A 26,969-nucleotide genomic window follows, 5' to 3' on the forward strand; every position below is an offset into this window, starting at 1 on the left:
CCGCTAGGGCAGCCAATCACGAGCCACGCCCGGCTAGACATTCTGCCTTGTAGAACTAACAGTGTCTGTCCAATGTTCTTTCATTACTCCGGCTGGTGGGTTTTCCCATCGCTCAAAGGTCTCATCGATAGTGGCAACTGCCGGATCGGTGGTACGTGACAGAGAATTGACTGAACTACCTGCCTATATCCATACCAGCAGCACGGCAGTACAACGTTTGAGGTTTAGTCTTGGTTGTTCACGATGGATCGGCATCAGGTGAAGAAAGAGTCTCCTTCGGCCAGTCATGAGCGGGGCCATGTTGTCTTGCCTGTCAAACGATGCTCGACGCCGTCTTGTCCAATGTTGCTGCTGGCCGTCTCGTCTCGTGGCTTCAACGTTCCAGAGATGCTAGGCCCAATCAACAACCCCCCTGGCATGTCGAGATTCAACGCTGGCCAGTCATTCACGACTGTGACCCCAGGCCGTCGTGCGACTCGTCTCCTGTTGGCAGACTCTTACCCCATCGTGATGCGAGTATTGTCTCATGTCATCTCGCCTCATCATTCTGATGCTCTCTCGCCTCTGCAATGTGCCCATGCCATGTATCCACGCCCGAGACACCGAGGCAACATTGATATCCGCAACGGGCACCGTAACACAGGCGTTTTGGCGAAGTGGCTTCTTCGTTGTGTGAAGCACGGTGCAGGTAGCACCATCGAGGTTCGTACGCATCTCTATGCGACGCTGGCCGGGTTCATAGATCCATGCCAGAGTCAGATGCCCTCTCTCAGCTGGTGACTGTCATGTTGTTAGCCGAGACGGCTTGCAATATTACTCGCGTTTGCTCAGGCAAAAAGAGCGTCATGTTTCGTTCAGGCATTAACTGTACGAGTAAGCGCTTCCGTGGACGAGGGTTAGACGATCTTATGAATGCACAGATGGGCTTCGGATACAAGATACCGCCGATGCTACGCTGCTCCGTCCGGGAAGCATACTAATATAGTAGGAGGAAAGGTGATGCACATGCTTATCCGGGCGATCCAATGTCGAAATGCCCCAAAGCCCAACTACGGCCGTTAGATGAGGTTGCAACCTGGGCATCATGATTATCCCATCAGGTGCGGCTCGCTATCTACAATCTCTGCATTAACCCAGTGCCCGGGGTTGGCTTGGCCCTGCGAGGACGATATAGGAAGGCGACTGCAGCCGAGGCAGGATTAAAGTTGGGATTGGGAGGACGAGTGTTTCGAGATCGAGGCTTAGCGTTTGTGCTATATGCGATTACCACTTTCTCTTGCTGGACGCATAAGGGACAACCTTGCGGTCACGAGGGTGCATGGATGGACGCACGCCCACAGGCACTCCTTGTTCATGTACGAGCTTCCATTCCTATCGGTCTTATCGCCGGCCGCGAGGCTCACCCCTCTAGCTCTGCCCCAGGTCCGTCCTCACGAAGCTGAGCTCGCGGGAACCAACAGTAACAGTAACAATACCAGAGAGCCTCACAGGTAGCTATGTTGCGAGCAATCGGCTTCTTGGCAGGCTGCGTGCCCCCAAAGAAGGACCCCTAAATGGGGGCAAAAGGTAGAGAGCGAGAGAGAGAGACACACACACATGGGCCGCGCTGAGTGAGTTGGAGACCAATATTGGAGATTGACTGAGTTGGAGAGACATGGGGGTGCATGCACACCTTGGAGTTCCATTGGTGGTTGGGGATTAACTTGCGCCACAGGGAGATTTCCATGGGCTGCATGTACTTTGTACTATCGAACGAACTGTCCCCGTAGCACGACAGACAGACTGACTGACGGGCCCGGAAATCACTAGGATTCCATGTTGATTGGCATGAAATGGATGCGGTGGATTCGATTCGATTGCTGTGCGGAGTTGTGGCTGGTGGGCTGGTACCCGCCACTAATGGTACTATAGGTAGGTTGGGATTCATGGATTGATGGCCCGCAGCAGCTCACATTGCGTTGGATCCAATTTGACTGATCATCATTTGATTGATTGATTGATTAAATTACAGTGATTGGATTGGATTGAGTCCTTCATGTACATGGACACTTCCGTTGAGCCGCCCAGCAGATGAGATTCCGCCGTATTCCCTGTACCTGTACCTGTACCTGTACCTGTACCTGTGCCTGTACCTGTACTTCATGTTGTACGCACTCCGCGCCGTTGCATCTCTGCAATTTCAGGCCATCAGCACGCCTCCAAATCGCCGGACCCAATGGCAAAATTTCCCGGCCAGCTGGGCCAGCCCCCCCTGTCCATCCCGCGCCTAGTCGCCGTCAAAAAACCTCCACGCTACCAACTCTCCACCGCAACGTTACAACACCACAAAAAACCTCCCGTCTCAACTGCTCGACTCGACTCGACTCGAGTATCCAACAGCCCGTATCCTTTTTTGCGTTGCCTCTTTGCAGAGTCTTGGCCTTGCCCATCCCATCCCATCCCATCCCATCCCATCCCATGCGGCGCCACACCTTCTGCTCCTCTCCACCCGACTAACGGCTCCCCCCTTGGCCGGCCCCCTGGAATGGAAGCGTCGCCCGCACCCAGAAGCCCTCCTTTTTACGAGTACCAAGGTTGATCTCGTCGAACGTCCCATTCCCTTTGGGCCGCCTCCATTGTCGCATGCGCTGCCGTGCCAAATACGGGCAAGTATGGGGTACCAGTACACGCGCCACTGCGCCGTTGACTTGCTTCGTATTGCAGCTGTCTGGCGAGTGAGCGCGTGCCCTGCGATAATTGTTGCTTCCAGACAGCAAGGCGCGATGTGACCCCCATCCCGTCCGTTGAACTTGTGCCTCCTTTGCTTCGCCCTTTCGCAGCATCAATACCTTATACGAGTACCTATCTACTGTCTGCTACGGCTACTCGTACAAGTACCTGATCTTCTGCCCAGTGCGTTGCGTGCCCGCTGAAAGCCAGCCCAGCCATTGACGGCTCCACCGTGCCGTGCGACGTTATTTTGGCTTCCATTGTCTCTGGTCCGGCGAACAAGCTCTCGGCAGTCTGCATACGAGAAAAGCTCCATCTAGCCTCAGATCGCCTTGTCAGTCGCGCAAGCACGGGGCATGCCCTGTAACCTTTCGAGGCACACGCCTTCTGCTGACTGACCTGCCACCATACATACATAACATTACATTGGATTGGCAAGGCCCGTTTAGCTGGTTACCTTTCTGTCGCTCACCTTGTTGTGGCCATCCGGACGCTGCCATTCGCCGGCCCTCCGCATATCCATCCGACAACTCGAGGGAGACCTAACCACCTATACGGACTGCTCCGTGCCCAACCCTCGACCTGGCTGGACTGGACGACCGCATCTCTCTTCCCCATGCGACCCTCTCTCGACCCTCTTTCTTCTCCCCATTGCCAGCTGTGAGGTGGCCGTTGCCCGAGATTGCATCAGCACGGGGCAGGTTCCATTCCACTTCCCCTTCCATCGCTTCTTTTTACTAGCTTCTCTCCCTCGCTGCCTTCTGTTGGTCCACGGCCTTCTGTTGTTGTTGTTGCTCTTGCTGCTGCTACAGATCCATCAGTCCCGCGCCCCCCGAGTCGTGCCTGTCGATCGGGTTCCAGGCCTGACCTCGTGTTTGGACGCCTTGTCTTGCATTTACCAAGCAAAAGATACGGGCAAACGTCGCTTTCCCCCCTTGTTGGCGTGGCAGAGTACGGACCGGCTGTGTACCTCGATTGTTCGGCGCTTCTTTTGCCGCGATCCTACCTCCACCATCACCCTCGTTACTTTCTGGCTGGTGACCTTTGCTTATACCACATCCTTGATGCCCTACAGTCTCCATACTTTCCTATATCAGCCTCATCTCGCCCTAACCTCATCCGACTATCTTGTTCCTTTCGCCTCTTTTCTCCTTTGCCTTGCCCATTCACGCTAGGTCCTTATAATATCTTCCAGCAATGTCACAGTTCCGGAAAGCGTTCATGGCCGCCGTCGTCAAAAGCTTGCTTCGGGGCAAGTCCCTGATACAGGCCATCTTGGCCTTTTGGTTGTCGGGGAACAAGAAGAGCAAGGAAACAGACGGCCAGAAGAAGACTCTCCAGCAGTTCCTAAAGGATGCCGAGGCCGCACTGGTCGGCCCCATCAGCGGTGATGGCCTGCAGGAGATTTCGATGAACTTGAAGAAGCAGATTCTGGAGGGGCTCAACGCGGATTTGCAGTGCATGCTGCCCTCATACAGCCACCAACTGCCATCAGGGTCCGAAAGTGGGCAATACTTGGCCTTGGACGTGGGAGGATCGACACTGAGAGTTGCCTTGGTTGAACTGCGAGGACGCGGGACGGAATCTGGAAGTGCCACTGAGATTGTGAGCATTCAAAATTACAAAATCACCAAGGAAGTCAAGGATCTCGAGGGAATGGCCTTTTTCGAGTGGATGGCCGCGCGTATTACCGAAACCATCCAAGGTACGCTCAACAGACAACACAGCGCCGAGGATCCCCTGCCTCTTTCTTTGGCGTGGAGTTTCCCCATCGAGTGAGTCCCCTCGTTCCTTTTTTTTTGGATCGATTTGTGCCTAAGACTGACATTAAAAAAAAAAGGCAAACGTCTCTTGGTGGCGGCAGACTTGCAGCGATGGGTAAGGGCTTCTTGGCCGATATTGGCCTCGTTGGACAAGACCTAGGAGACATCGTCAAGACCGCATGCAAGAACCAAAACCTCCACGTCGAGCTCAAGACCATTCTGAATGATTCAAGCGCCTGCTTGCTATCACGAGCGTACTCTCACTCGTCGACACGATTTGGCCTCATCCTGGGCACCGGTGTCAACATCGCTGCCTATCTGCCCGTCTCATCCATCGGCCGAGTGAAATTCGGCGAGCGGCCAGCCGGCTGGTTCGATGAAGCGTCTCACGTTATTGTCAACACAGAGCTCGGCATGTTTGGATCCAAGATCTTGCCCCTGACTCGATGGGACCGACAGCTGCTCAAGGAGCACCCCAGACCCGACTTCCAGCCCTTGGAGTACATGACTAGCGGCATGTACCTTGGCGAGATTGTCCGGTTGATCTTGGTGGAGGCCATTCAGACGACTGGTCTTCTGGGCGGCGTCGTCCCGCCTGCTTTGACCGAGCTTTATTCTCTCGGCACCGAAGTCGTCTCCTTAATAGAGGGGTAAGTCGCCTTTGCGTTGGATTGATGATTTGTCAGCCTGTAGCAAAACTAACATGTTTTACCCATCTAGTGACACCACCACGGACCTATCACAGGCTATCAGCATCTTTACTGAAAAGTACCCTTCGGCTCACACTCCCAGCGTTGTTGACATGAGCGCCATCAAGGCCATTGCATCATTCGTTTCTGTGCGTTCAAGCGCATTGATCGCCTCCGCCGTCTACGCCCTCTGGGATATTCGCCTGGAAGGTGATGAAAAGTTTCTGTCAACCCTTTCTGAGTCCTCTCCCCTTCGATCCAAGGTTGAAGACGACATCAAGATGGAGAAGACCACCGTTGCGTTCAACGGCAGTGTCATTGAGCACTACCCAGGCTACTTGGCTAGTTGCCAACGATACATCAACGAATTGATGGAAGGCAACTCATCCGGTCTGCCAAAGTTCATTGAGCTTGTTTCTGCCAAGGAGAGCTCATTGACGGGAGCTGCCGTAGCATTGGCGTGCGTCGACTCATGAAAGAAGAATAAAACCAACAAAAACCGAAGACCAAACCTTCTTTTCGTGCTTGTCTAAGAGAATGTGTGTGCGTGTGTACGCAAAGACATGATACCTGGGATGATGTGTTATGTTTACTGGGATATACGGGGTATGCGAAGGTGATGCATACGTAGAGGCGCCGGTTTCAGCATTGCTTCTTTCTATCTGGCGCCACTGCCGGGGTTTTATTTTATTGTTTACTTTTTTTTTTTTTTTCACTACACACTCTTATTCACCGTTTTCATTTCTCAGTTGTATGTCTTTGATTCCTTGTAATTTTCTGCTTCTGTTCTTTTCTTTTTTCTTTTCTTTCTTTTGTCTTTGTGGGCAATGGTTATAGTCTGGAGCATTTGACGGTACGCTGCTGCAAAGAGCGAATGTTGCGTCATGTAGATTCAAACAGCAACAACATGTATATATTGCATTGCATGTCCTGGATCAAAAGAAAAGCATTACATTATAAGCTTGACCACTATGTCCGTGACTGTCACTGTTTAATCTGTGTGGTTTTTTTTCCCTCTCTTTTTTTTCTAGATAAAGGTGAGGTATGAAGTCCCGTCTCGAGAGATGTTGACAATGTCACTGCTCACGCACCGTGGGAAGTCTGGCGATTGGTGCTTGATGAAGAATGACGTTGGGCCTATGAAAAGCAACCTGACATGTGTTGTTTGACGTGCCTCCCGCGTTGCTGCTATTTTGAGAGCTGTCGATGGGCGTGCAAAGTGGATGCTCCGTGGCTTGGGCGCGCCAAAGTAACGATACAACTCTCAGGGTCCCTCATCAGCCCGCATTTTGCGTAAAGTGCAAAGTACCGTGTACCCCGTCAAAGTCATGTGACAGCCTGCCTTCTTCGCGTAAAGAGGCTAAGGAGCGCGTCTGGCCACAAACAAAGGCAAAGGCGTCGAGCTACGTCAATCTTTCACGATCATCTTTTTCTTCTTCCCTCTCCTTGCTCTGCTTTGTCAAATAGCGTCTTTTGCGGCGCTTTTCGGAGACGTTCAACCAGAGCCCTTTGCTTCTTTTTGAATCTCGAGAAAGAAAGAAAGAGTTGCCTCTTGTTTCTTGGGGATTTTTCACAACATGGCTGATGCTGAGGGCATATTCAGCGAATGCTTCGTCGCGTTCGTCCCCAGCGCGCAGCTGGCTCCGAAACTGATCAGCAGTGTACGTGTGCTGCCTACTTGTGGTCCCTACGGCAGACTTGACGCATTCTAATCATCGTCATTGACAGCTCTCGACTATTCTAACGGAGAATGGCGCCACAACGGTCGACTATCGACGCGATGGATCCATACCAATTGACCGAGTCACGCACATCGTCTCCAACACGATTGACTTCCCGCAGTACATCGACTCGCAGGCGTACATGATTCCGGTTGTCAACACGCACTGGATCACCATTTCAATATCTCGGCGGAAGCAAGCGCAAGTACGGCCGTTTTCGCCCGATCCCCGCATGATCTTCTCCGAAGTCGTGGTTACGTGCGCGGATCTGCCGCAGATGGACAAGGAGAGCATCTTGGGAGCGACCATGGCGCTGGGAGGGCAGGAGTCAAAGGACGTGGGCAGGCTGACCACACACGTCTGCGCGCTGTCCATGGACCATCCCAAGGTTGTGTTTGCAATGGGGAAAGCCTGGAAGGGCAAGATAGTTTTGCCGCACTGGTAAGTGTGTCAATGGCGGCTGTGAGGAATTGAAGAAGGCTAAATACCTTTGGCTAGGTTTGATGATTGCTTCAAGTTGGGAAAGAGAATCGACGAGGGTCCCTATCTTCTTCCCGACCCCGAAATTCTGAAAAAAGACGCCGATGAAGAGCTCGACATTCCGTCAAATAACAACTTGGTCGGCGCATCATCAGCGAACCCTGAGTTTATATCTCTGTCTGACGGAAACTCGGCCAGACCGCCTGTTACCGTCTTTCAGGACAAGCTTATCTTGCTCGGTTCCGACCTAAAGATAACACCCCGCCTCGAGAAGGCTTTGAAAGATATCATCGTGTATGGTGGTGGTCGATTGGTGCAGGATGTGGAAGAGTGCACTACCTTGATCTGCCAGTACCGAGACGGCGAGCAGTACGTGAAAGCCTCTCAGGCTTGCAAGGAAGTTGGCAACTTGTCCTGGCTCTATTTCCTCATTGTTCACAACGACTGGACGTCACCCCTGCGTCGCTTACTCCATTACCCCATCCCTAGGAATGGCATCCCAGGGTTCAAGGATCTGCGCATCACCGTGTCCAACTACGGTGGCGAGGCTCGCATCTACCTCGAGAACCTTATCAAGGCTTGCGGCGCCGAATTTACCAAGACTATGAAAGCGGATAACACCCATCTCATTACTGCTCGCAACTCTAGTGAAAAGTGCAAAGCTGCTCCTGAGTGGGGGATCACAGTGGTAAATCACCTCTGGGTTGAAGAATGCTACGCCAAATGCGAAATCCAGCCTGTCAACATTAAAAAGTACAACCACTTCCCTCCTCGGACAAATCTGGGCGAAATCATCGGACAGACCTCTTTCAATGAGTCTCGGCTGAGAGATTTGTTCTACCCCGGGGGTGAGGAGAGCATGTCCCCAAGAGCGAAGAGAAAGAGAAAGATCCTGGAGGCTGCTGAAGACAACGCGTATTCACACGGTCCCGCGGAGGGCGTAGTGATAGGCGAGGTGGCGCACGGAGGGGATTCAGACACCACGCAGGAAGACAATAGCGAAGAGGATATCATTCCTTCAGCTGCTGCTGCAAAGAAGGGTCGGCGTACTGCGCAACAAGTCACGCCAGTAAGATCCCGGCCTGGCAAGGAAAACGTGACGCCGGTTGCCAATTCCAGCGGGGGACGTAGTGCCAAGGCAAAGGCCATGAACATGCTCTCAACAATTGCTCCAGATATTGCGCTCTATGAAAAGGAGAAGAAGAGAAATACCAAGCCAGGAACTCCATTTGGTGGCAAGCGAGCCGCAGAGCTGGCAGAAAAGGAGAAGGCTGGGAGTGCCAAAAAATCAACGAGCCATAGAGATGACGCAGATGACGAAGACCGCCCGGCCAAGAAGTCCCGGCCATCTCTACCTGGCGTCGAAATGCGCGTTATCCTAACGGGGTTTACAAGATGGGTGGGTAACCAAAATAAAGAAGATCAAGATCGGGTGAGTTGCAACTGTTTCCCTCCTTTTGTTTGTTCAATTCCCTTTGTCCCGGCCGATCAGGGCGCATTACTAACAGCATATCTACAGAGAAAACTCCGCGATCTTGGTATTCAAATTGTCCTAGAGGGCCAGCCTTGTGACTACCTAGCCGCGCCGCATGTTGTGAGGACGGTCAAATTCCTGTGTGCCCTGGCCCGCGGCCCTACCGTCATATCCTCTACGTTTATCGAAAAGGTTCTCGAGACTGGTAAGCTTCAGGACGTGGACGACTTTATCCTCAAAGACTCCGAAGCCGAATCCAAGTACGACATTGACCTCGAGAGGTCCGTCAGCAGGGCCAAGGCTCACCGCGGCAAGCTCCTTCGAGGCATTCCCGTCTACTGCACCGACAAGATCAAGAATGGACCCGACAGCTATCGCGCTATAGCGGAAGCCAACGGTGCCACGTTCATGATATATCGCGCACGAAGTGGATCGACCATCAAGCCAACTACTGCAGAGGAAGACAACTTTGCACCTCCCGAGCCGGTCTATCTTCTGAGCGGTTCCACCCCGGAGGAGAAGCAGCTGTGGCCACGCTTCAGGGACATGGCAGAAAAGGGCCATATGGAACCGCGTGTGGTATCGCCTGACTGGCTTCTCGACGTAGCAATGGCACAGCAAGTGCGATTTGACAAGAAGTTTCTGCTCGACACAGAATAGGACATGTGTTTATGCGGAGGAAGTGATGACATATTTGGATGATGCAAGTATATGACGGAGTTTTTGGGAGGGTGGATCGCGGAATCTTGGTCGGTGTTGGACGGTTAATAATAGCCTTGCTGGGGATGGGAGGATAGTATGTCCGGCTGCGGTTTGTAGCCTGTTCCGTACTTGGTCTAGTTGGGTAATTCTCTACTTTAGAAGAATTTGACACCGAGAGAGTCTTCGGAGCCGAAGATTTGAGCTTTTCCCCGTTTGACCAAGATATTCAATGCCTTCATGAGCACTTGGTTGTCCATGCCGTGGAACTCTGCCAAGTCTTGATTAGCACAGGTGCGCTTGGCTGGGTTCGAGTGACGTGATTTTATATGACTAGGAGTCTCTTGGTTCAACTTGCCTGTTCCTCTGGTGTTTTCTCCCTCTGTCAGCTCATACACGGTCAAGACGCTCCCCTTTTGCGCCGTCTCTTCCACAAAGGCCTCGACAAGAGCAGCCCACTCCGCAGGCTTCCGCCAGTACAAAAACACGACATCGCCACTGGCAGCATCAGAAGCAGAAGACGACGAGGCGTCAGCGGCACCGTTGCTGGCGCCGGGGCGGATGAACTCTGCGCGGCCGTCCTTGCGCATGAAGTCGAGAACCTCGCGGATGTCGGGCGGGCTGAGTCGGCGGTCGATGGCGCGGTTGAAGAAGAGGTCGGAGTCTGCGGCGGCGGAGATTGTGATGCGGAAGAGGCGGTGGTGGCGGGCGTAGGCGAGGATGAGGGCGGACCATTTTGTGAGCTGGGCGTGGTGGATGGTGATGTTTGTTTGGCGGGTGAAGAAGGCGGGGAAGAAGTATTCGCGGGGGAAGGGGAACGAGGGGGATGAGGGTTGTTGGGGTTGAAGTTGAGGGGGTGGTGATGTTGTTGTTGTTGTTGTGGTGGCCATTTCGGATTTGTGTTGGAGGAATATGGGAGAGATGAGAGTTGAGGATGTGAATGAGTGAGTGAGTGAGTGAGATGAGATGTGTGCGGTTGGTGGTGTTTTGTTGTGAGGGATTGGATAAGAGCAAAGTGTAAGGCGGGATGACGTTGTGCCACGTGCTGGGGGCTGCCAGGTACGGTATGGGGCTTACCCTGGAGTGGGAATGGGAGGGATAGAATTGGGGAGAATGTGAGGAGTGAGGAGAGCTTTGAGGGTGCAATTATGAAGAAGGAGAAATCCATCTCCTTGTCTGTCATAGGCTATGTTGTTTCATTTCATTTGGAATGCACTCATGACGTATCGGTATCAAAGCGTAGGTGCCCGCTGGTTGACATGATGGATATGTGGAACTGCACTCTTGTGACCATCTTTCCTATCAACTCAATTGCAGTTTCTTTAATGAGAATTTGGGGGTTGACATGTCCATGTTGTTTACGGATCTCAACTTGGACAGGCTATATCTTTATCTATCGGTTGATACTGACACTGACTTGACAGCTCCTGCCTCTGCACAAGGTCCGTTTACTCTCGCTTTCCATCACGCGAGAACTGCCAACGTCAAACGATCTGTCAACGCTCTACACCGGCAACATTCTTTATCATTCTTCCAGTATCACGCTGAAGCCTACCTATACACGGTATTTTACGAACCCATAACCATCCTCGAAATGGAAAATCCTCACGATGCACCCCCACCATGCGAATCACGCGAGTCGGATGGGCCAAGCGAACCAATGGAACTGGATGAACCAAACAGATTCGACTTTGGAGTAGATGGACCTCAAGCAGGCGAGCTCGAAGCAGACGAGCTTGAACAAAATAATGGATTTGATGGGGGCGAGTCTGCTTTCGACATGTCTGCCCTGTAGGACTATGCACGAGAAGAGTCTGGAGCAGACAATCTCGAGGAAAGGAAGGTCGGAGGATTAGACTTCCGAAAAGTTTTTGAAACGGAAGCGGATGACCCAGAAGAAGACGAATCAGAATCGGAAAACTCAGAAACGGAAGACTCAGAAGCGGATGAATCAGTTCCATCATCAGATCTGGTCCCTCAAATTCGACCTCGACGACGTGACGTATATAGTGTAAGGACAAACAATCCTGTATACACCACGTACGTACCTTCCGGCGAACTCGTGATAGGAAAACGTCGCGGACCGGACGGACACCTCACGATCAAGATCAGCCAGCTATATATGCGCTCCAGCACGGTTTATCCCCGAATCCTCTTCGAGAGAAGACATACAGAGAGGGGGTTGATCATTCAACAGGCTTACCCTACCGTAAAGCTATACGGGGGCTTTTTAAGCAAGTTTGTCAATACTAAGATAACGCCCCGCTACTCGCTTGACGAGGATGGCATCTTTTTCGTTCAAGAGCGCATGGTTGGCGTGCTCTGGAGATCGGGATCGTGATGGATCTACTCCCCCTGTCGACGTGGTTCGTGGACTCCCAATACCAGATCTGCCAATGTGACGTGTACAGGGACGGCGCGTGCTCGAAAGAGACGAAAGAGAAACTTGGCAAAATTCGGATCGTCATAGAAGGTTATGGAGCCAAAGTTGAACACCTGGGACGGACGAGACGTATACATGGGTTTTGGAATGGGACAATGGTGCGCACACTTGAAATGGGAATTCGTCTGGTTGGTATAGTTGCGTTTGCTGGAAGGATTTGACATTACGCACCATGAATACCCGGGTGCCATACGCATGAATCCTTTAGGAGAGGCTGTTTAGGAGGCAATGGGTTTTGGGGTACAAGATTTTGGGTATGTAGAGCTCATTGCAGCCTTTGTGATTTCTTGTCTACTTTATGAGTAGATGAGTATAGCGACATTAATAAGTAGCGATGGGCAGCAGCCTAATATGGCTACGCTGTACTGCATTTAGAAGATATACTCACTTGCCAATAGTATACTCTGCGTAGGGATGTCATGAATAATCTCGGCTTGAATCCCAATGCAATAATCTGCCCTTTTTGTGCTCTCTTTGGACGCGCTGAAGTTTGCTGCTGCATATGAAAATTTACAAGAGAGGACCGCCAGCTTTAATCTCCATGAAAGAATTGCAAAAACTGCTAATGTACATAAATTCGTGTCATTGAAAGATAGATGACTTTATGGGAATGATGACGGGTTGTAGTTGAGAACACGCTGCTTTCCCCTCCAGGTTTAGCAGGATTGCCTATGCTGCTCTGTCTTTTCACCTCTTGCAAGTACTTACTTTATTTACTATATTCTACTAACTATAGAGTTAATGTAATATACTCCAAAACATATTCAATTCTATTCACTAATACAAATATATACATCCATCCCTTTGAAATCTCCCTGCCCTATGGCATTAGATCTAGTCCAGGGAATAGGTTCATGTTATCATCACAATTCCCTGTACAGCGCTAGTGCGCGCGTAAACAATAAGCACAGGACTAGCGCGCGCGCAAGATGATCAAGACAATAATAATAGAAAGAGTGGCAGTTTCAACGGTTATAAAACGGTTATACTTGGGTTTATATGTAGCGGGCGATCCGGTGGACGAGCAACAGGGCAACTATCTTGTTTGCCTGATATGGAAAGTATTGCCATAAGATATGGCTAATTGGTAAGATATTATGTGAAAATACCCCGCGAGGTTAACGAGATTAGCGAAAGATTCCATAGCATGCTTATATGGTTGCCCTTAATCCGCGAATTTAAGTTGCTGAAGTTTCCGCAGCAGGAAAGAGGCTATTCCTATGTCAGCCCTGAGATCCAGAACCTAGAAAGCGTCCTTGTTTACCTCTGAATTTAACAGAACTTGAGGGCATCAGTTTGGCAAGCAGCGCTCCTAGGATTTGACCAATTCTATTGTGCACAAGAGAAATAGGCTACAGAGTTATGCACATTCCAAAAGATAATACAATTTATCTCGCATGAATCATTTGGCGCTGAAATACTGCTATATTAATCCTTACATAGCACAACCCAGAATCTTACACCAGACTCCCCAGGTAGTGAATACACATGTAACAAGCATGCTCACATGAATCTGCGCCATAATCCTTTGTGATATATACTCCGCTCGAGTATAATCGCCTTCTCTGCGTTGTTGGGGGAGAGTCGAATCATGTGTCTACGCTTATTCTGTGTTAAACTTAGCTTACCGTATTTACGTTATAAGACTCGGGTATAGGTCCTAATCAGTATAGGATCGGCAGTTACTTGCTCTATACTCCAAGGTGAGACTTCTCATGATTCCATTCACATGAGGGTGAAGGAGAAATTCGCAAAATCTCATCCCCTAATCTAGGAATTATAAATATCGTCGAATGCCGGCCTGTCTCCAAGTCCAGCTGGCTACATTTACGCATCAATCTCAATCAATCCCAAGCCACCATCACTCTATAAATCTCTTAGATCCTTCATGATGAAGACGACAACTCTTCTCTCGGCCACAGTCGCCGCCCTCTCAGCGCTCATCGCTCCCGCTGTTGCTGACTCTCACGCTCAATTTGTCCTCTTCCGTGGCGAGGGCTGCACCGGAAGCACCCTCACGCTGGATGAGTACTTTGGCGATAATGCCGTCTCGTCGCCACTGGGCGAAGGTTTCTCCTCGGCTAGACTCCAGAATCCCGACGGTGGCCATGCGTTTGGAGTCTGCGGTCAGGGCTTTTCATGCGGCGGAGCCCACGTCATCCTCGACACTATCAACTGCTTCCAGCTCCAGCAGGCGAACGGAAACGCGATCCACATCGACAAGACTTGCGTTGACGGTGGTTGCTTCTCATAAGCGCATATTGTTGGAATGGCGCTGAGACTTACAGCGCACCAGCACGAGGGGGCCATCTCTTGACCACAAGTTATGGCGGAAGATGTGAGGGTTTTATAAAAATAGTTAAAAATTGATGCAATCATCTCTTTGCATAAAGTCACTGGCTCGTCATGGTGAAAAGATACCTCTGCACGCACACATACGCAAAGCATAGGACTGCACGTAGAATCCTGATGCAGCCTCATTCGTTTGACTCTCTAGACTGGAATGCCGCGTGTTGTCAACCTTTCGAATTCCGTGATGTAACTGAGACTTGATAGGGTAGCTTGTAAGAGATACCTTGACTTGCCATTAGGATAGTCGTCGAATGAACGGTGTTGATAAGGAGGTAAGCCCTTGCGGTGTCCTGTTCACACTTAGCTTTTCTCCTCCCTGCCTAATCACAGACATCGGAGATTGTATTACAGATTCATGAATGAATACAGTAGCAATTTTCCACCTAGCGTCATCATATCAACTCTCAAAATGCACAGAAGGGTTAGCCGTTGTGAATAATTTATAGTAGTATTCCTTAGTCTTATAATCATTGTACAATATTCGAAGGGGCTTACGATTACTACTTAAACCAAGAGAGGTGAGGCAGCATGGAGTGGCGAATTAGATCTCTAATGATTCGGTTACGGCCGTTTGGTGTAAAAGCAAACCAAACAAGCTATTAGAGCGTGCATATCACTTTAAAGCAGCTTATATTTGCTCAATATCCTCTGAAAGCCAGGCCAGCTGGTAGTAAAATACGCCTGCATCGTAACTTTAGATCACGCCTGAGCGACATTGACGCCCAAGCCGTTAGATTGAATCCCCTCCTCAATATTCAAAGAATTTTCACTTTGTCCCTAGCAGTTCACTGCCAAGGCTGAAGAACGGCATGCTGATATTGAGCCTGGGATCAGAGAGAGATCGGCTACCAGGGTGCCAAAAAAGGCTGTAGAGGCTCAATGGTATAAAATAGTCTTGAGTTTTGAATGACATTCATCGAATTTGCCCCTGGCAGGATCCGTAGGCTTCTTGGTTGGCCCAGCCTTTGACCCAACTGAATTTGTTCACCCATACGTTGGGTAACTCGGAACCTTCTTTGACGGAAGGCTCTGGCTTTACTTGGCTGAAATTCAACTTTGCGTCTAATTCATTAAACTCTTTCTGAAATTCACCTCTGAAATTCACTTCTGATTTTCTGTACTTGATGCATGCTCAAGACGTCCTGGAATTTGTATGTGAGCAAGACTCGATCAAGTTAAATGATGACTTGGGATACATTATTCGTTTCGAGAGCGACCAACAGTGCTAAAAAGAGATAAGATGGTTAGCGGTGGTACCTTTCGAGTCAAGTAGACGTTCAGATAGCTTTCAATTTTGAATTAGCAAGGCAGAAGACTAGCATCATCCTACAAATCCCTCACTACGCAATTTCGAAGCTGCAAGTATTGTTACCGCCCTTCCCCCATCGAGCATCTTTGCCGTATGATACCACAGGCTGCATATGTTATATTTTTGGGGACCGAATATTCTAGGCAAGCAACAAAGAGAAAAACAATCCCAAGCCTACCAACTAGCCAGGGGGGATCCTTAGATCAGTATTGTAAAGTGCTAACAAGTATCAAGTATTGTGCTAGGAAATAACACAAGCAGGATACGAGTGTCTCACGAGACAGTCAGCCACCCTTTATCAATCACAAAATGACCAGAAATCGCATCACATCCGATCGGATCTACCCGTGAAAACGAAACACCCACAATCCCACGGCACCACCATGACATCAAAATCAGCTAATCAACAACAATCTCCCGATCCCCCAGAAATGCCGCACATCAATACCAAAGCCAGCTATTACTCCGTTACTCCGTTTTTCTGTTACATCATTAAACGTACACACTCGAGTATTCACGGTAATAAATGAGACCCATTGAAAATTGAACCAAAAACTTGTTTTTTAAACTCGGAATGTCCCTTATCCTGTCTTTCATGAGTGCCTAAATGATGAGGCCCTATCACTACGCCCCGCCAGGTATCGAACCACAGTAACAAAGAAAAACGATAAGATGAAAAGAAAGGGGGAAAGGAACAATGGTAATGATGAAATAGAAAAACAAAGCAAATAAAGTCCCAAATAGCTCAGTGAAAACCAAAAATAGATAATGAGCACGCGTCCCTGCCATGAAAATACAGTGGTAGCTGGTTCCCTAATCGCCCCTCCTAAATTCCCTCTAGAATATTTTTTTGTGTCCTGCCTTGTTGCATGATAAGTCGTAATGGGGCTAGTTGACTCCTGATACAGATTCTTTCTTATATACACATACATTTCCCAGGTATCAGGGGCCGTCGTTTCTTGTCTGAAAAAGAATAGTCGTCCTCCATTAAACACCTGTTTGCCCAGAAAAAGCAGGAAATAGGGGGAGAAAAATTAGGAAAAAAAAAAGGCATGACAAAAGCCAAATGAAGTGGAGTATCGTAAAAGTAGATTTCGAAATGCAGTTGCGCGTAGTCCTCATTCTCTCTCCCCTCCTCTTGAACAATCATCAGAATCCTTCGTCGTCTGTCATGCTGTCGTAGCCTGTATCTACCTCCATGCCCACTATCCTCTTTGTAACGCCCAGGCATTTGTTGATAATCCTTTCCTGAAGGTCGGGAGGTACACCACAATCTAGTGCCAGTTCGCTGCCCATCCAAAGACGCAGTATGGCGGCTAGTCTCTCCACCAGGGGTGCAAAGTTGTTTGTAGTATCTTTATGGGCTAGAATTTGCTCCAAAACTTCCATGACTGACGTAAAGCTCAACAGCGTCATTCGTGTTTTCGTCGTCAAGTCAACCACCTTTTCGATCGAGGTGCGGACATATTGTTTCTTACTGGCGGACTCGCCACCCAGTCGCTTGAGGTGAGCTGTAGCAACCGCACAGCGAAGGCAAAGCTGAAGGTCGGGATCGGGAACGTCTGATTGAAGAGGAGTCGGGGCCAGGCCGTCAAAAGGATTCGGTTCGGAACAAGTCAGTGCCATGGGGTCCATCAGGCCGTTGCTACCAGTATCGACCCGAAGGACCTGAACGGCAGCAGCAATATTGTCTCCGCGGGATTTATAGGCGAGGACGGAACGGGCCAAGATTGCCCGTGCTCGAGCATTGGAACCCAATGGTGCGACCTTGACGGCCAGGTCCATTACTTCGTCTTCCGGCACCTCCTCAGCACCATACAGTGTTGTCGTCAAAAGGTCGTGCACCTTGGCTGTTGACCACCAGGCGGCGAGAGCATCCATCGGGGAACCAATCGCCGTATCATCGACTACCGAGTCCATGCCATCAATCGGGACCGAGTTGTATGTTGTTTCCTCGTTAAAAGCCAGATTGTGGGCTCGTTGAATGACGGTGGCGGTGAGAACGGCGTCACACTCCTGTTCGACCAAGGCAGCCAGGTGGTCAGGTAAAATGTATCCTGCTTGCTGCATCTCGGAAATCTCGTTTTCTTGTAGGCCATTGATGAGTCTATTATTTAGATCACGAGCTGCGTTCCACTGCCGCTGTGCAACCTTGGTAGCGAAGAAGTTGACCAGACCAAGCTGATACCATTTCTGGCTCAAGTCCCACAAGAGGACTCGAACGTGGAGTGCCTTGAGCATCAGACCGCTAGGGGTATTGGGCACGGTTCCAGATGCCAACAGCGTCAAGATAAGGCGGCTCATGCAAATCTCCGCATCTCCTCCAGTAAGCTGTGCGTCGAGAGCGGTGGCCCAAGCCCGGACGCGGGCCACTTCTTGTTCAGGAGTCAAACCGGTCAACAGGTGATAGGCGTGGATTCCAAAGACGTTGCGAACGCTAAGCTTGAGCGTCTTGAGCATCAGCGCGGCCGCTTCGAGGAAGAAGTTGTGATGAGGCACCCAAACAGTTTGGATTGCAGTCTCCCAAGCGCGGCGACGGACACTGATGGGAGAAGCCAGTGAAGGGGCGGGATGTAAATCAGTGGATTGCTGCTTCTTGGGCTTTCGGTCCATTGCCGAGAACAGCGAAGGGATAAAAACCCACAAAACAAGACCGAAAAGGAGCATGAACTTGATGGAAATGTCGGCTTGATACCCTGCCAACCCTACGTTGAGATGAGATGGCATATGCCTGAGAAGCTGCACGGGTAGTGCAAACAGCCCGCGACCTTGGGGCTCTTCGTTGCTCGTTTCTTCTTCTCGAACCGCTTCCAATATCATCAGGCCGGCGAGCGAGCCAACCATCAGCTTACCAAAATAGGGGCTTGCGCTCCATCCGGGCTGCTGGCCCTGTTGTTGCTCCTGCTGCTGCTGCTGCATCGGTCGAATTTGTTGTTGGCCAACCACGGTCGGATTGGAGCGAAATAGCTGCTGGGGGACGGGATATGGCTGGCCAGGCATCTGGGAGAGGATTCGTTTCATGTCCTCTGGAACATCAATCAGACCAGTGGGCATTCCGCTGGATTCTTGGCCCTGGGCATCCAGCGGGGATTGCGTCATTTGAGACTGTTGCTGTTGCTGTTGCTGTTGCTGTGATTGTTGCTGCGACTGACCGTCCTGAGGATACTGTATCGGCGTGGGCTGTTGCATTGGAGGCATAGAGCCGTTCATAGCCCCAGCCATGAACAGCTTCTCGAAAGCGGCGATTCTCTGGTGCATGGCGCTATTTTCATCCAGCAATCGGTTGTTCCTCTTCTCTAGGTGTCGGATATACTCCGTCGCTTTACTCAAAACCTGCATCATTAGTTAGCCATTGGGGACACGACGCCCCTTGATTCTTTGTTTTCCATGAGAGTGTCGAATGGGATCCCTACAGTCGCTTTGTTGAGCTTGTGTGCGGGTGTGAGACCGTGTAATTCTTCACGGTCCTCGGTTGTGTCCTCTCCCCTGGCGCTCTTACTCATGATGCGCAGGCTGGGGACGCTGTCTCTCAAGGCAGCAATCTTGTCGTTAATGTTGGTCCGGTAGCGCTTCTCAATCATGTTGTGAGCCGTCTTCTTGATAGGCTTACCGCCCTCCTCGAGAAGGTCGTCATCATCCAGATCGTCGGCAGGAATCTTGCGCTTCCTGGAATCCCTTTGAGAGCCGCCAGAGACATCTGGCGATGAGGCAGCCCCAGTCCTGGCCGACTCAGGGCTGGAGGCACTCTTGGGAGAGCCGTACTGAAGATGAGGGGGCATGGCAATGTTTCGCAGCTGTTCCTGCAGAGCAGGACTCAGGGCAGTTAGAGATCGTAGAGAGGGTTTGGACACCGGGAGGGCGCCCCGCTTGGTGGCCGCTACGCCGGGGAGGTAGACTGACGCAGGGTCGATGTTGGGGAGGCCAAAGGCGACAGAGTCGGGTTGCTGCTGCTGCTGCTGCTGCTGTCGCGGGTCAAAAGTTGGGGCTGGCCAGGACGGGGACACGTATCCTGGCTGGGCTGAAGAGAGGGTGGTGTTGCTGCTAATGTCGTACGAGTTGGCCTGAGGTGAGGCGTCTAAAGGCCAGACTCCAGCGTCAAGGAAGGCAGCCGAGGGATCGCCGCCAAAGTTGGGAGCATCTGAGATTCCATCGAGAGACACGGGGCCACCGCCTATGAAGCCGAAGCTTGGGTCGTCAAACCCAAGCCCGTTGGTGCCATCCTCATCAGCCATGGGAGGGGATTGGCGGCTGCAAAGACCGGGGGAAGCTCGCGGATCAGCTCATGCAGCGACAGCCGGGCTCGCAGAGAACGAGGATGGAAAGACTGAGACCAGGCGGGAGTGCGTCAGGGCCTAGGGGGGGAAAGTGACTCGATAGTTGGCAGAGAATCGTGCGGTCGACGGGCCAGGTGGACTGAGTGGTGCAGAAGCTGTGGACGCTCTCACCAAAGGATAGCACGATGAGATCAGCTGTTTTTTCCCTCCTGCTTCCCTGGCGGGTGGACAGCTTAAAGCGGGATCTGCTGAGACAGACGCCCAGTGGGAGCTTGCCGAGGGTGTGGGATGGCCAGGGATGGCTGCGCGCAGGCGAGACGATGGGATTTTTTGATGGTCGACTAGCAAGCGCGTGCTACAGACCGAAGAGACATGCGAAAAGGGCTGGTACTTGGATCTCCGTAGCGGCCAGGAGAAGAGAACTCGGAAGGGGAAAAAAGCTGAGAGGTGACGATGACCGGATCAGACAGGGGGGCGGGTTTAGCCCAGCTGGGATTTCTCTTTTTTCGCCTCTTGTCCTTTTTTTTTCGCTTTTGATTTTTCTCTATGTTTTCCCGTTTTTCCTTTTTTGCTCGAGCTGGCTTGGTACGAGTACTCGTATTCCCTGGCTATTCTCTTCCAGTCCAACCCAGTGCAAAGGCTCAGGCTGTCGGGATGGGGTTGGGCGGGATTGCACGGGCTCGGGCTAGGCTCGCCTGAGCATGTACAGCACCGCACCGTACGAGTATGGATGGATCGATGGATCGTCGGGACAATGGCAGATCGATGGGATTGATTGCTCTCTTGGTTGGCCTCGGGCGCCGAGTGTTGGAGCGTCTGGCTTGGGCCACGGCAATGCGGTACGGACAGCCGGAAAACTGAAAAGAGGTGCAAGATGAGACTGAGGCAATGCACGACAGGAACATCGTACGATCCGGAGCCGATATCAGGCGAGGCTACGCCGCAACGAGCAAGGGAAAAAGCTAAAAGGTGAAAAGGCCTACCCGACAAGCCCCCCACCTCCCTAAGGTAGCCCAGTAAAAACTGCCTGCCAACTTGCTGAGGGAGGTTCCGTTTTGTCTTTGCCTCCAGTCTCTATTCTCAGGTACTTACTGACTGCTCAGGTTGTGCTGTACTGTGCTGTACGAGTTGGGTACGAGTATGTACGAGTACTCGTATGGTATTGATGGCGGGCTCCACCGCTTGGCGATGCTGGGCTGTCTGTGCTGCTGCCTTGTCCAGAGTTGCAGTTGCAGTTGCAGTGCAGGATTTTCTCTTCTCCCTTTGCCCAGTGCCCTCTTCCCTCTTCCTTCGACCATGCATGTACCTACTCGTACCTACTAGGTACTCGTAGGTAGGGGAAAGGGAGCCCATACCTGTCTTTCTGCGGACTAGCCCAAAGCACGCGCATATCGACATCGGCCACTGCAGCAAGAGACCGTACTAAGGTACCTTGGGTGATTGTGCAGATGCCCTCTCTCAGGTACCGGTACAAGTCTGACCCGTGGGCGCTGGGTGGATACGCGGCCCGTCAGGAGGTACCGAGTACTCGTCCAGTAAAGCAGCCTGCATGTTCCTTGTACCCATATTCCTACATGGAGCATGTGGATGGATCAAATCAACGCCTTCACACGAGATGCCGCAAGGGAGAGGAGTCGTCTGCATGCACCAGGACAGGACTAGCGCCCGTGGCATTTTCGTACTCAAAGTACTCCGTGCGAAGTGCGTGCCACGGCAAGTGGGATATCAGCAATTCGACCTGCGTGTACTCCGTACCGTGCACGTAGATATTGCTCCGTACTGTACGTATACCTGCCGTGGAAGGTCAATCTCAACCTCCAGCAATGCTCGGGAACAGGCCGACATGCCATCTGCCAGTCGACTTGACAGCGGGCCCTCCCTACCGCCCCAATCCATGCCAGCGCAGTTGATATCCATCCAGGTTATATTGCAACATGGAAGACAGACACTCTGCGATCTCGATGGCTTGCGGCATCAACAAGGCCAAGCGACGCGAGGCGCGCAAGCTGAGCCCTCCACGGCGAAACAAGCCCCCCCCGGCCTGTGCTTGCGCGAAGCTGGCATTTGCCTTTTGTGGCTCACGTTGCAAAGGCGCCAAGATTCACCGTGCAACTCCAACCGGCCAGCCGAATACCGAGCGAGCACTGATCAGACATTGGTATTGAATGAATGGATGGATCCTGATTACATGCTCGTAATGGGCAGCTTCGAGCAGCTCCTGTATAAGCAACCACGGGCGGCTTGTTGAGCAAGTTTTACAAAGAGTCGAGGCGAGCAAAAAGGTGCCACGTGAAGTGTCAAGTCTAAAGGCGGCCGCTCACTCACTCATTCGTTTGGCCGCCGTCGCCGCAGCCGAATGCCGCACGCCAATGGAACATTTGCACTGGCAGCTCCGTGCTACACACGGTGCTCGTACAGTTTCATCAGCGTTTCTGCTCTACTGCCCCCTGCTTGGCCGTTGGTGTCTTGGCTGAGCACAGCACAGTGTTGGTGTCTCCTTAATCATCGCAACACAACAAGACACTTGCCGCCTGAGACATTGATTGAGACCAGTGCCGCATTCCAGACGTTCTAGCCTCTCAGCCACAGCATCGCCAGGGCCTCTGAGTGGCTGCTCGGACTTCAAGTCGACTCCGGCTCCCAGCATTTGGCAGCGCTGTGGTCACTGCAGCATCCTTGCGGGTTTTCCATCAGCTGCGGCGCCCTCCCTGCAATTTTTGCACGTGTAAGTGAGCAACCCGTTATTACTATACAGTGCTCCATGTACAGTATACAGACAGTTTATTGGCATTCGATCCTTGTACGCATTGCGTGTTTCAACTTCATTCTTCTTCTGTGTTCCCATGAGTGAGTACTGTACTGTACTGTACGGTACATGCATTACATGTAGTACTAACCTACATATGTGGCCGACGTTGTGTGGTTCTAACCATCAACCCTTTCAAGGGGAACAATGACACGGACAATAACGGGTCTTGGTTTCTATCAATAGGCAATTCCCTACCCACCCGCAATGCAGTCCGAAATCCCGTCCGGAATCCCAATCCCGGCTACTCTACAGCCATTCGCTCGCTCATTTACTCACTCGTACATACAAGTACACAGCACTTCGAACCCGGCACGGCGTATCGCATGTGTCTGTCAGCCGCTTGCGTGTGTGTCGCTTATTCGTACCGCGGCCAATCACAGCCATCACGGAGCCAGCGCCGTCGCAACCTCATGGCCTCTAGCCTCTGGCACAACGTTCCCGCTCCCTCCAACGGCCGTCGACTGAGATACAAGTACTATCGCCGCTCGGCTAACACAAGCTCAAATGGGCTTGCAAGAGGGGCAACAGCCATCAACTCCTGACATGTTACCTATCACCTTCTGACTAAGCCCACGGTTTCCAGGGCCTCAGCCTCTCCATCTCCCTCCCTCCCTTGACTCTGCTCGCCACCACTACCGAGCTGTGTCGATTCATGAATCCTCGCAAAAGAGTCTGGCGCTCGGCCGCGCTCCCTTCACTTTGATAGCCTGCCAGACTAGTCCTGATACACATTGGCAGGCTGTCTCCCGTGCATATTCCCCGCCTCCCGCGAGCGGGTCGATCGATATTGGCTGCATGGGATAGGATTCTTCACTCAACCCGTGTGAGCAGGGAGTTTGCGCACGAGGGCGTAAAACTTGCCCCAATGGCTTCTCCAGCCGGCTGCCCTTTGCACATCTTGCGTGCCCATCACTGCGGAAGCGACGTCTGCAGGATCCGGCCCCATGCTAGCTGTGTTATAATTGCTGGGCTTGGTGGGAGATAATGAGATAGTGACCGATAGTTGGGTAGCAGCACTACCCAGTACTAACTTGCAGAGACATGTACTTGGCGGAGATGTCATCGAGTCATACTCTCTGCTACCAAGATTAACCATTCCCGATAGGCATCAAACTCTAGCCGTGTCTACCGGCTAGGTAGTAGTCACCGAAATGGTAGTAGGACTATGACCTCAGAACAGGATGTAGGTAACACTCTTTACGGAGCATGCTTGATCTAAATCGGCGCGGAACAGGCTCCGCGGCATGGATCGACAATAGCTAAGCTGTCAGAACCGAAGTGTTGACGACACAAATCGCATGGCTTTTTGTCTCTCCTAAAGTGGCCTTTCTGATATACTACCAATCTCTTTTGTATTAGTCGTTCATGCGACCACCGGGGCTGAGTTTAAGTTTAATTAAATCTTGCCGCTTCAATGCCCCCATTGTTTCTCGATGGCCTCTGTTAACTTTGCTTTTTGTGAGTGCTTACATGACGAAAGATGGTAGTTGCTTACAAGATCCTTTTTGGTGGAGAAAATAAGAAGAAACAATGTGAAGGGGGAGAGAAAACGAAACGAAACAAAGATGTTTTCCAGATGACGTTTCATGTCTATGCCATCAGCATCAAATTGGGAACGCAACGGCCTACATAAAGATTGATCACTGCAGGAGATAGGGGTGGGTAGAGGCATCTCTCCTATTAAGTCTTTGCACACGGAACGTCACCCGGCCCTGGATCTCCAAAAAGAAATAATACCCTCAAAGATTGATGACTGTTATGTTACGAGTTTATCCTTTTGGGCCAAATTCTAGTTTTCGAGAAAACATAGAAAAGCTCTAGTCCTTGTCTCCATATAGACCCAGATGTACTCGTTGAATACCTATTCGCGCATTACACTCGTCGAATGTTCTATTTGCAGGAAAGATAACATCGATGTGTAGTTTACTGATAGATGCGATATGTGAATAGTCTTGAGCAATGGCAGAGAGATATCACCTTGTCTCTAGCTACCACCTCGAAAGATTTTCGTCCTCATACGAGTATACTCCAAGAAACTTTCACTCCTCTAGTGTAACACATCCCAGGCAAACACATTTGAACGACTACCACCTTCACACAATCACAAAGCAACACTCCTTAGAGATACAATCTTTTACTTCTTCCAAAATACCAAACACTCAATTATTGATGATGGATTTTTTAGATGCTTATAGGCTTATCAAGTACAAAAAAATCTCGTCAGTCGTGAACAAAATATGCGGGGGTATGAATTTCCTTCTTTCCTCAATCCTGCGCTCCTGGCCCAAGTCATTGGATATATGTGTGCAATAAAAAAAAGTGAAAAAATGAATAGGGCATGTTTTGGGGAAAACGAGAAGAAAATCACGGCGACATGATCAAGGTGCCCTCCTTGGGAGGGCCCCAGCAAATTATCTAACAGTAGAAGGTGAAAAAAAAGGGGGGAAGAGAAGAAAAAAGAAGAGTTAATATATGAGGGAAAAAAACTGCTTGTTACTCCCATCCAACCAAATTACCAGACATCCTCAGAATTCTGAACCATCTCCAATGTTGGCGTCTTGGGCACCATTCGCTTCATGCGCTTGCGATCTTCCTTGGTAACCAAGCCAGGGGTGATTGGAACGCAAGGAGTATACGGCTGATACGGAGAGTACGGAACTGCAGTTCCGGTAAACGGAGTCCTGCCGCCACCTGGTGATAGAGGACCGGTTCTCTCAAAGACGGTCTGCTTGGTCGTCTGGACAGTGACGAAAGGCGAACCCAGCTGCTCCTCGTAGGCACGAAGGGGCAAGGTTCCACCGGTTCGGACCGCAGACGGCGGGCTGGGACGGGAGAAGGAGGCACCGGGCCGGGGTGAAGACGGCAGCGAAGGAAACGTGCTTCCGGGCTTGGGAGAGGATGGGAGACCAACCAAGGGAGCCTGAGAGCCGTCCGTCTTGGCCGAGTCCGGCCCTCTCTCGCCGTACGGTAGCGCAGTCATCGATCGATTGGCGTGGTCGATAGAAGCTCCAATGCGCTCATCGATGGTTTGAATGCTCTGGGGAGACATATCCGGGGTGATGGGAGCACCCGATACCCTGGCGTTGGAGGCACCAAAAGGAATTTGGTCCGTCGGGATCGGAGGCGGAGGTGCGGGAGCATAGTGCCTTGGAGGAATGGCGCTCATCTCGCGAGATTCATGCTGAGGGAAAGTTCCCGACATGGGTGTCATGATGGGGGACGAGATGTTGATGCCCTTGGCGGCCTTCTTCTTCGGTGAGAGGAGCGAGGAAAAGAGAGCCGACGTCTTTGACTGGGACTTTTCTTCCTTGGCCGCGGCCAGGTTCAAACCAGCAGGCTTGGACTTGTTCTTCTTTGACAGCAGACCGGTCTTTGATGTGGCCGAGTCGCGCTGAGGGTTCGGAGAGGCAACTGGAGACTCGAGCACGATGCCCCTTTGCTTGGCCTCCTCATGCTCCATGACATGCTTGTACATTTCCTCGAGCTGTTGTTGCGCCATGGCTCTGTCTGCTGCAACGACGGACTGGTCCACAAGTGGGGAGACTCCAAGAGTAGAAGGAATGGCAGACGAAGAGGGCGATGGTATGATGTACGATGCGGGCACCGCCTTGGGATCGAAGATGCGGGCGCTATATGGACCGGAGTGATAGTACTCTGACTTGGGGATGATGATGGGAGGAACAACGTGGCCCTCGGGCTGAGCTGCGAAATCGAACTGCTGCTGCTGCTGCTGCTGGAACTGCTGGAACTGCTGGAACTTTGGGTCTACCGGAAGTTGAAGAACGTAGCTGGGGATGTCGTTGCCACTGAGATGTTCTCTTCGTCGTCTAGAGAGCGAAAGCAAGAGGATGGCGACCAGCACCAAGGAGACTCCGTATGCCGCAATGATTCCGCCAATCTGCGCGGGTAGATATTTGGTGTCGTGGATCGGCGTTGCAGAGGCTAAAGACGACAGAAGCAAGAGGGCGAGGGATGATGATGGAGGACGAGTTCCAAGAAGCATGATGGAGACCGGCCTTGCTCTTATGAAGGCGATCGCTGCGTGATGGAACCTCCTGGCGTTGAAATGCGAAACATGACCCAAGAGGAGATGTGACATGAGTGAGGAGAAATATGCGGCATGTAAAGGGTATATACTAGAGTCGTCACAGCGGCTGGCGATGCTGGGCCGGAGCAACATTGGCGCTGGGCCGTGGGGCCGGGCGAGGATTGACCTGGGCTCCCCAGCTCGCCGGTCTGTGACTGGC

The 26,969-nt window shown here is 51.4% G+C and overlaps 8 protein-coding genes across 8 annotated transcripts; 5 read left to right on the forward strand and 3 right to left on the reverse strand.

The window, feature by feature from the left end:
* Window positions 1-342: 342 nt before the first annotated feature.
* Window positions 343-780, forward strand: Triagg1_4077 (uncharacterized protein; the record flags this gene model as incomplete). The annotated part of the gene is made up of 1 exon (XM_062898440.1): window positions 343-780. The coding sequence occupies one exon, from the start codon at window positions 343-345 to the stop codon at window positions 778-780; it is 438 nt and encodes a 145-aa protein (XP_062757097.1).
* A 3,126-nt stretch (window positions 781-3,906) lies between these two features.
* On the forward strand, window positions 3,907-5,637 carry Triagg1_4078 (uncharacterized protein; the record flags this gene model as incomplete). The annotated part of the gene is made up of 3 exons (XM_062898441.1): window positions 3,907-4,484; window positions 4,550-5,122; window positions 5,193-5,637. The coding sequence occupies 3 exons, from the start codon at window positions 3,907-3,909 to the stop codon at window positions 5,635-5,637; spliced, it is 1,596 nt and encodes a 531-aa protein (XP_062757098.1).
* Window positions 5,638-6,738: 1,101 nt separating this feature from the next.
* Window positions 6,739-9,496, forward strand: Triagg1_4079 (uncharacterized protein; the record flags this gene model as incomplete). Its single annotated transcript, XM_062898443.1, has 4 exons — window positions 6,739-6,822; window positions 6,890-7,323; window positions 7,381-8,794; window positions 8,882-9,496. The coding sequence occupies 4 exons, from the start codon at window positions 6,739-6,741 to the stop codon at window positions 9,494-9,496; spliced, it is 2,547 nt and encodes an 848-aa protein (XP_062757099.1).
* Window positions 9,497-9,693: 197 nt separating this feature from the next.
* Triagg1_4080 (uncharacterized protein) lies at window positions 9,694-10,425 on the reverse strand (the record flags this gene model as incomplete). Its single annotated transcript, XM_062898444.1, has 1 exon — window positions 9,694-10,425. One exon carries the CDS (start codon window positions 10,423-10,425, stop codon window positions 9,694-9,696), a length of 732 nt encoding a protein of 243 aa, XP_062757100.1.
* A 704-nt stretch (window positions 10,426-11,129) lies between these two features.
* On the forward strand, window positions 11,130-11,876 carry Triagg1_4081 (uncharacterized protein; the record flags this gene model as incomplete). The annotated part of the gene is made up of 2 exons (XM_062898445.1): window positions 11,130-11,326; window positions 11,375-11,876. 2 exons carry the CDS (start codon window positions 11,130-11,132, stop codon window positions 11,874-11,876), a joined length of 699 nt encoding a protein of 232 aa, XP_062757101.1.
* A 1,993-nt stretch (window positions 11,877-13,869) lies between these two features.
* On the forward strand, window positions 13,870-14,232 carry Triagg1_4082 (uncharacterized protein; the record flags this gene model as incomplete). The annotated part of the gene is made up of 1 exon (XM_062898446.1): window positions 13,870-14,232. One exon carries the CDS (start codon window positions 13,870-13,872, stop codon window positions 14,230-14,232), a length of 363 nt encoding a protein of 120 aa, XP_062757102.1.
* Window positions 14,233-16,788: 2,556 nt separating this feature from the next.
* On the reverse strand, window positions 16,789-19,871 carry Triagg1_4083 (transcriptional regulator family: Helix-loop-helix; the record flags this gene model as incomplete). The annotated part of the gene is made up of 2 exons (XM_062898447.1): window positions 16,789-18,972; window positions 19,053-19,871. The coding sequence occupies 2 exons, from the start codon at window positions 19,869-19,871 to the stop codon at window positions 16,789-16,791; spliced, it is 3,003 nt and encodes a 1,000-aa protein (XP_062757103.1).
* A 5,363-nt stretch (window positions 19,872-25,234) lies between these two features.
* Triagg1_4084 (uncharacterized protein) lies at window positions 25,235-26,902 on the reverse strand (the record flags this gene model as incomplete). The annotated part of the gene is made up of 1 exon (XM_062898448.1): window positions 25,235-26,902. The coding sequence occupies one exon, from the start codon at window positions 26,900-26,902 to the stop codon at window positions 25,235-25,237; it is 1,668 nt and encodes a 555-aa protein (XP_062757104.1).
* Window positions 26,903-26,969: the final 67 nt, after the last annotated feature.

This window comes from Trichoderma aggressivum (assembly GCF_033847375.1).
Source record: "Trichoderma aggressivum f. europaeum strain CBS 100526 chromosome Unknown scaffold_012, whole genome shotgun sequence".
NCBI lineage: Eukaryota > Fungi > Ascomycota > Sordariomycetes > Hypocreales > Hypocreaceae > Trichoderma > Trichoderma aggressivum.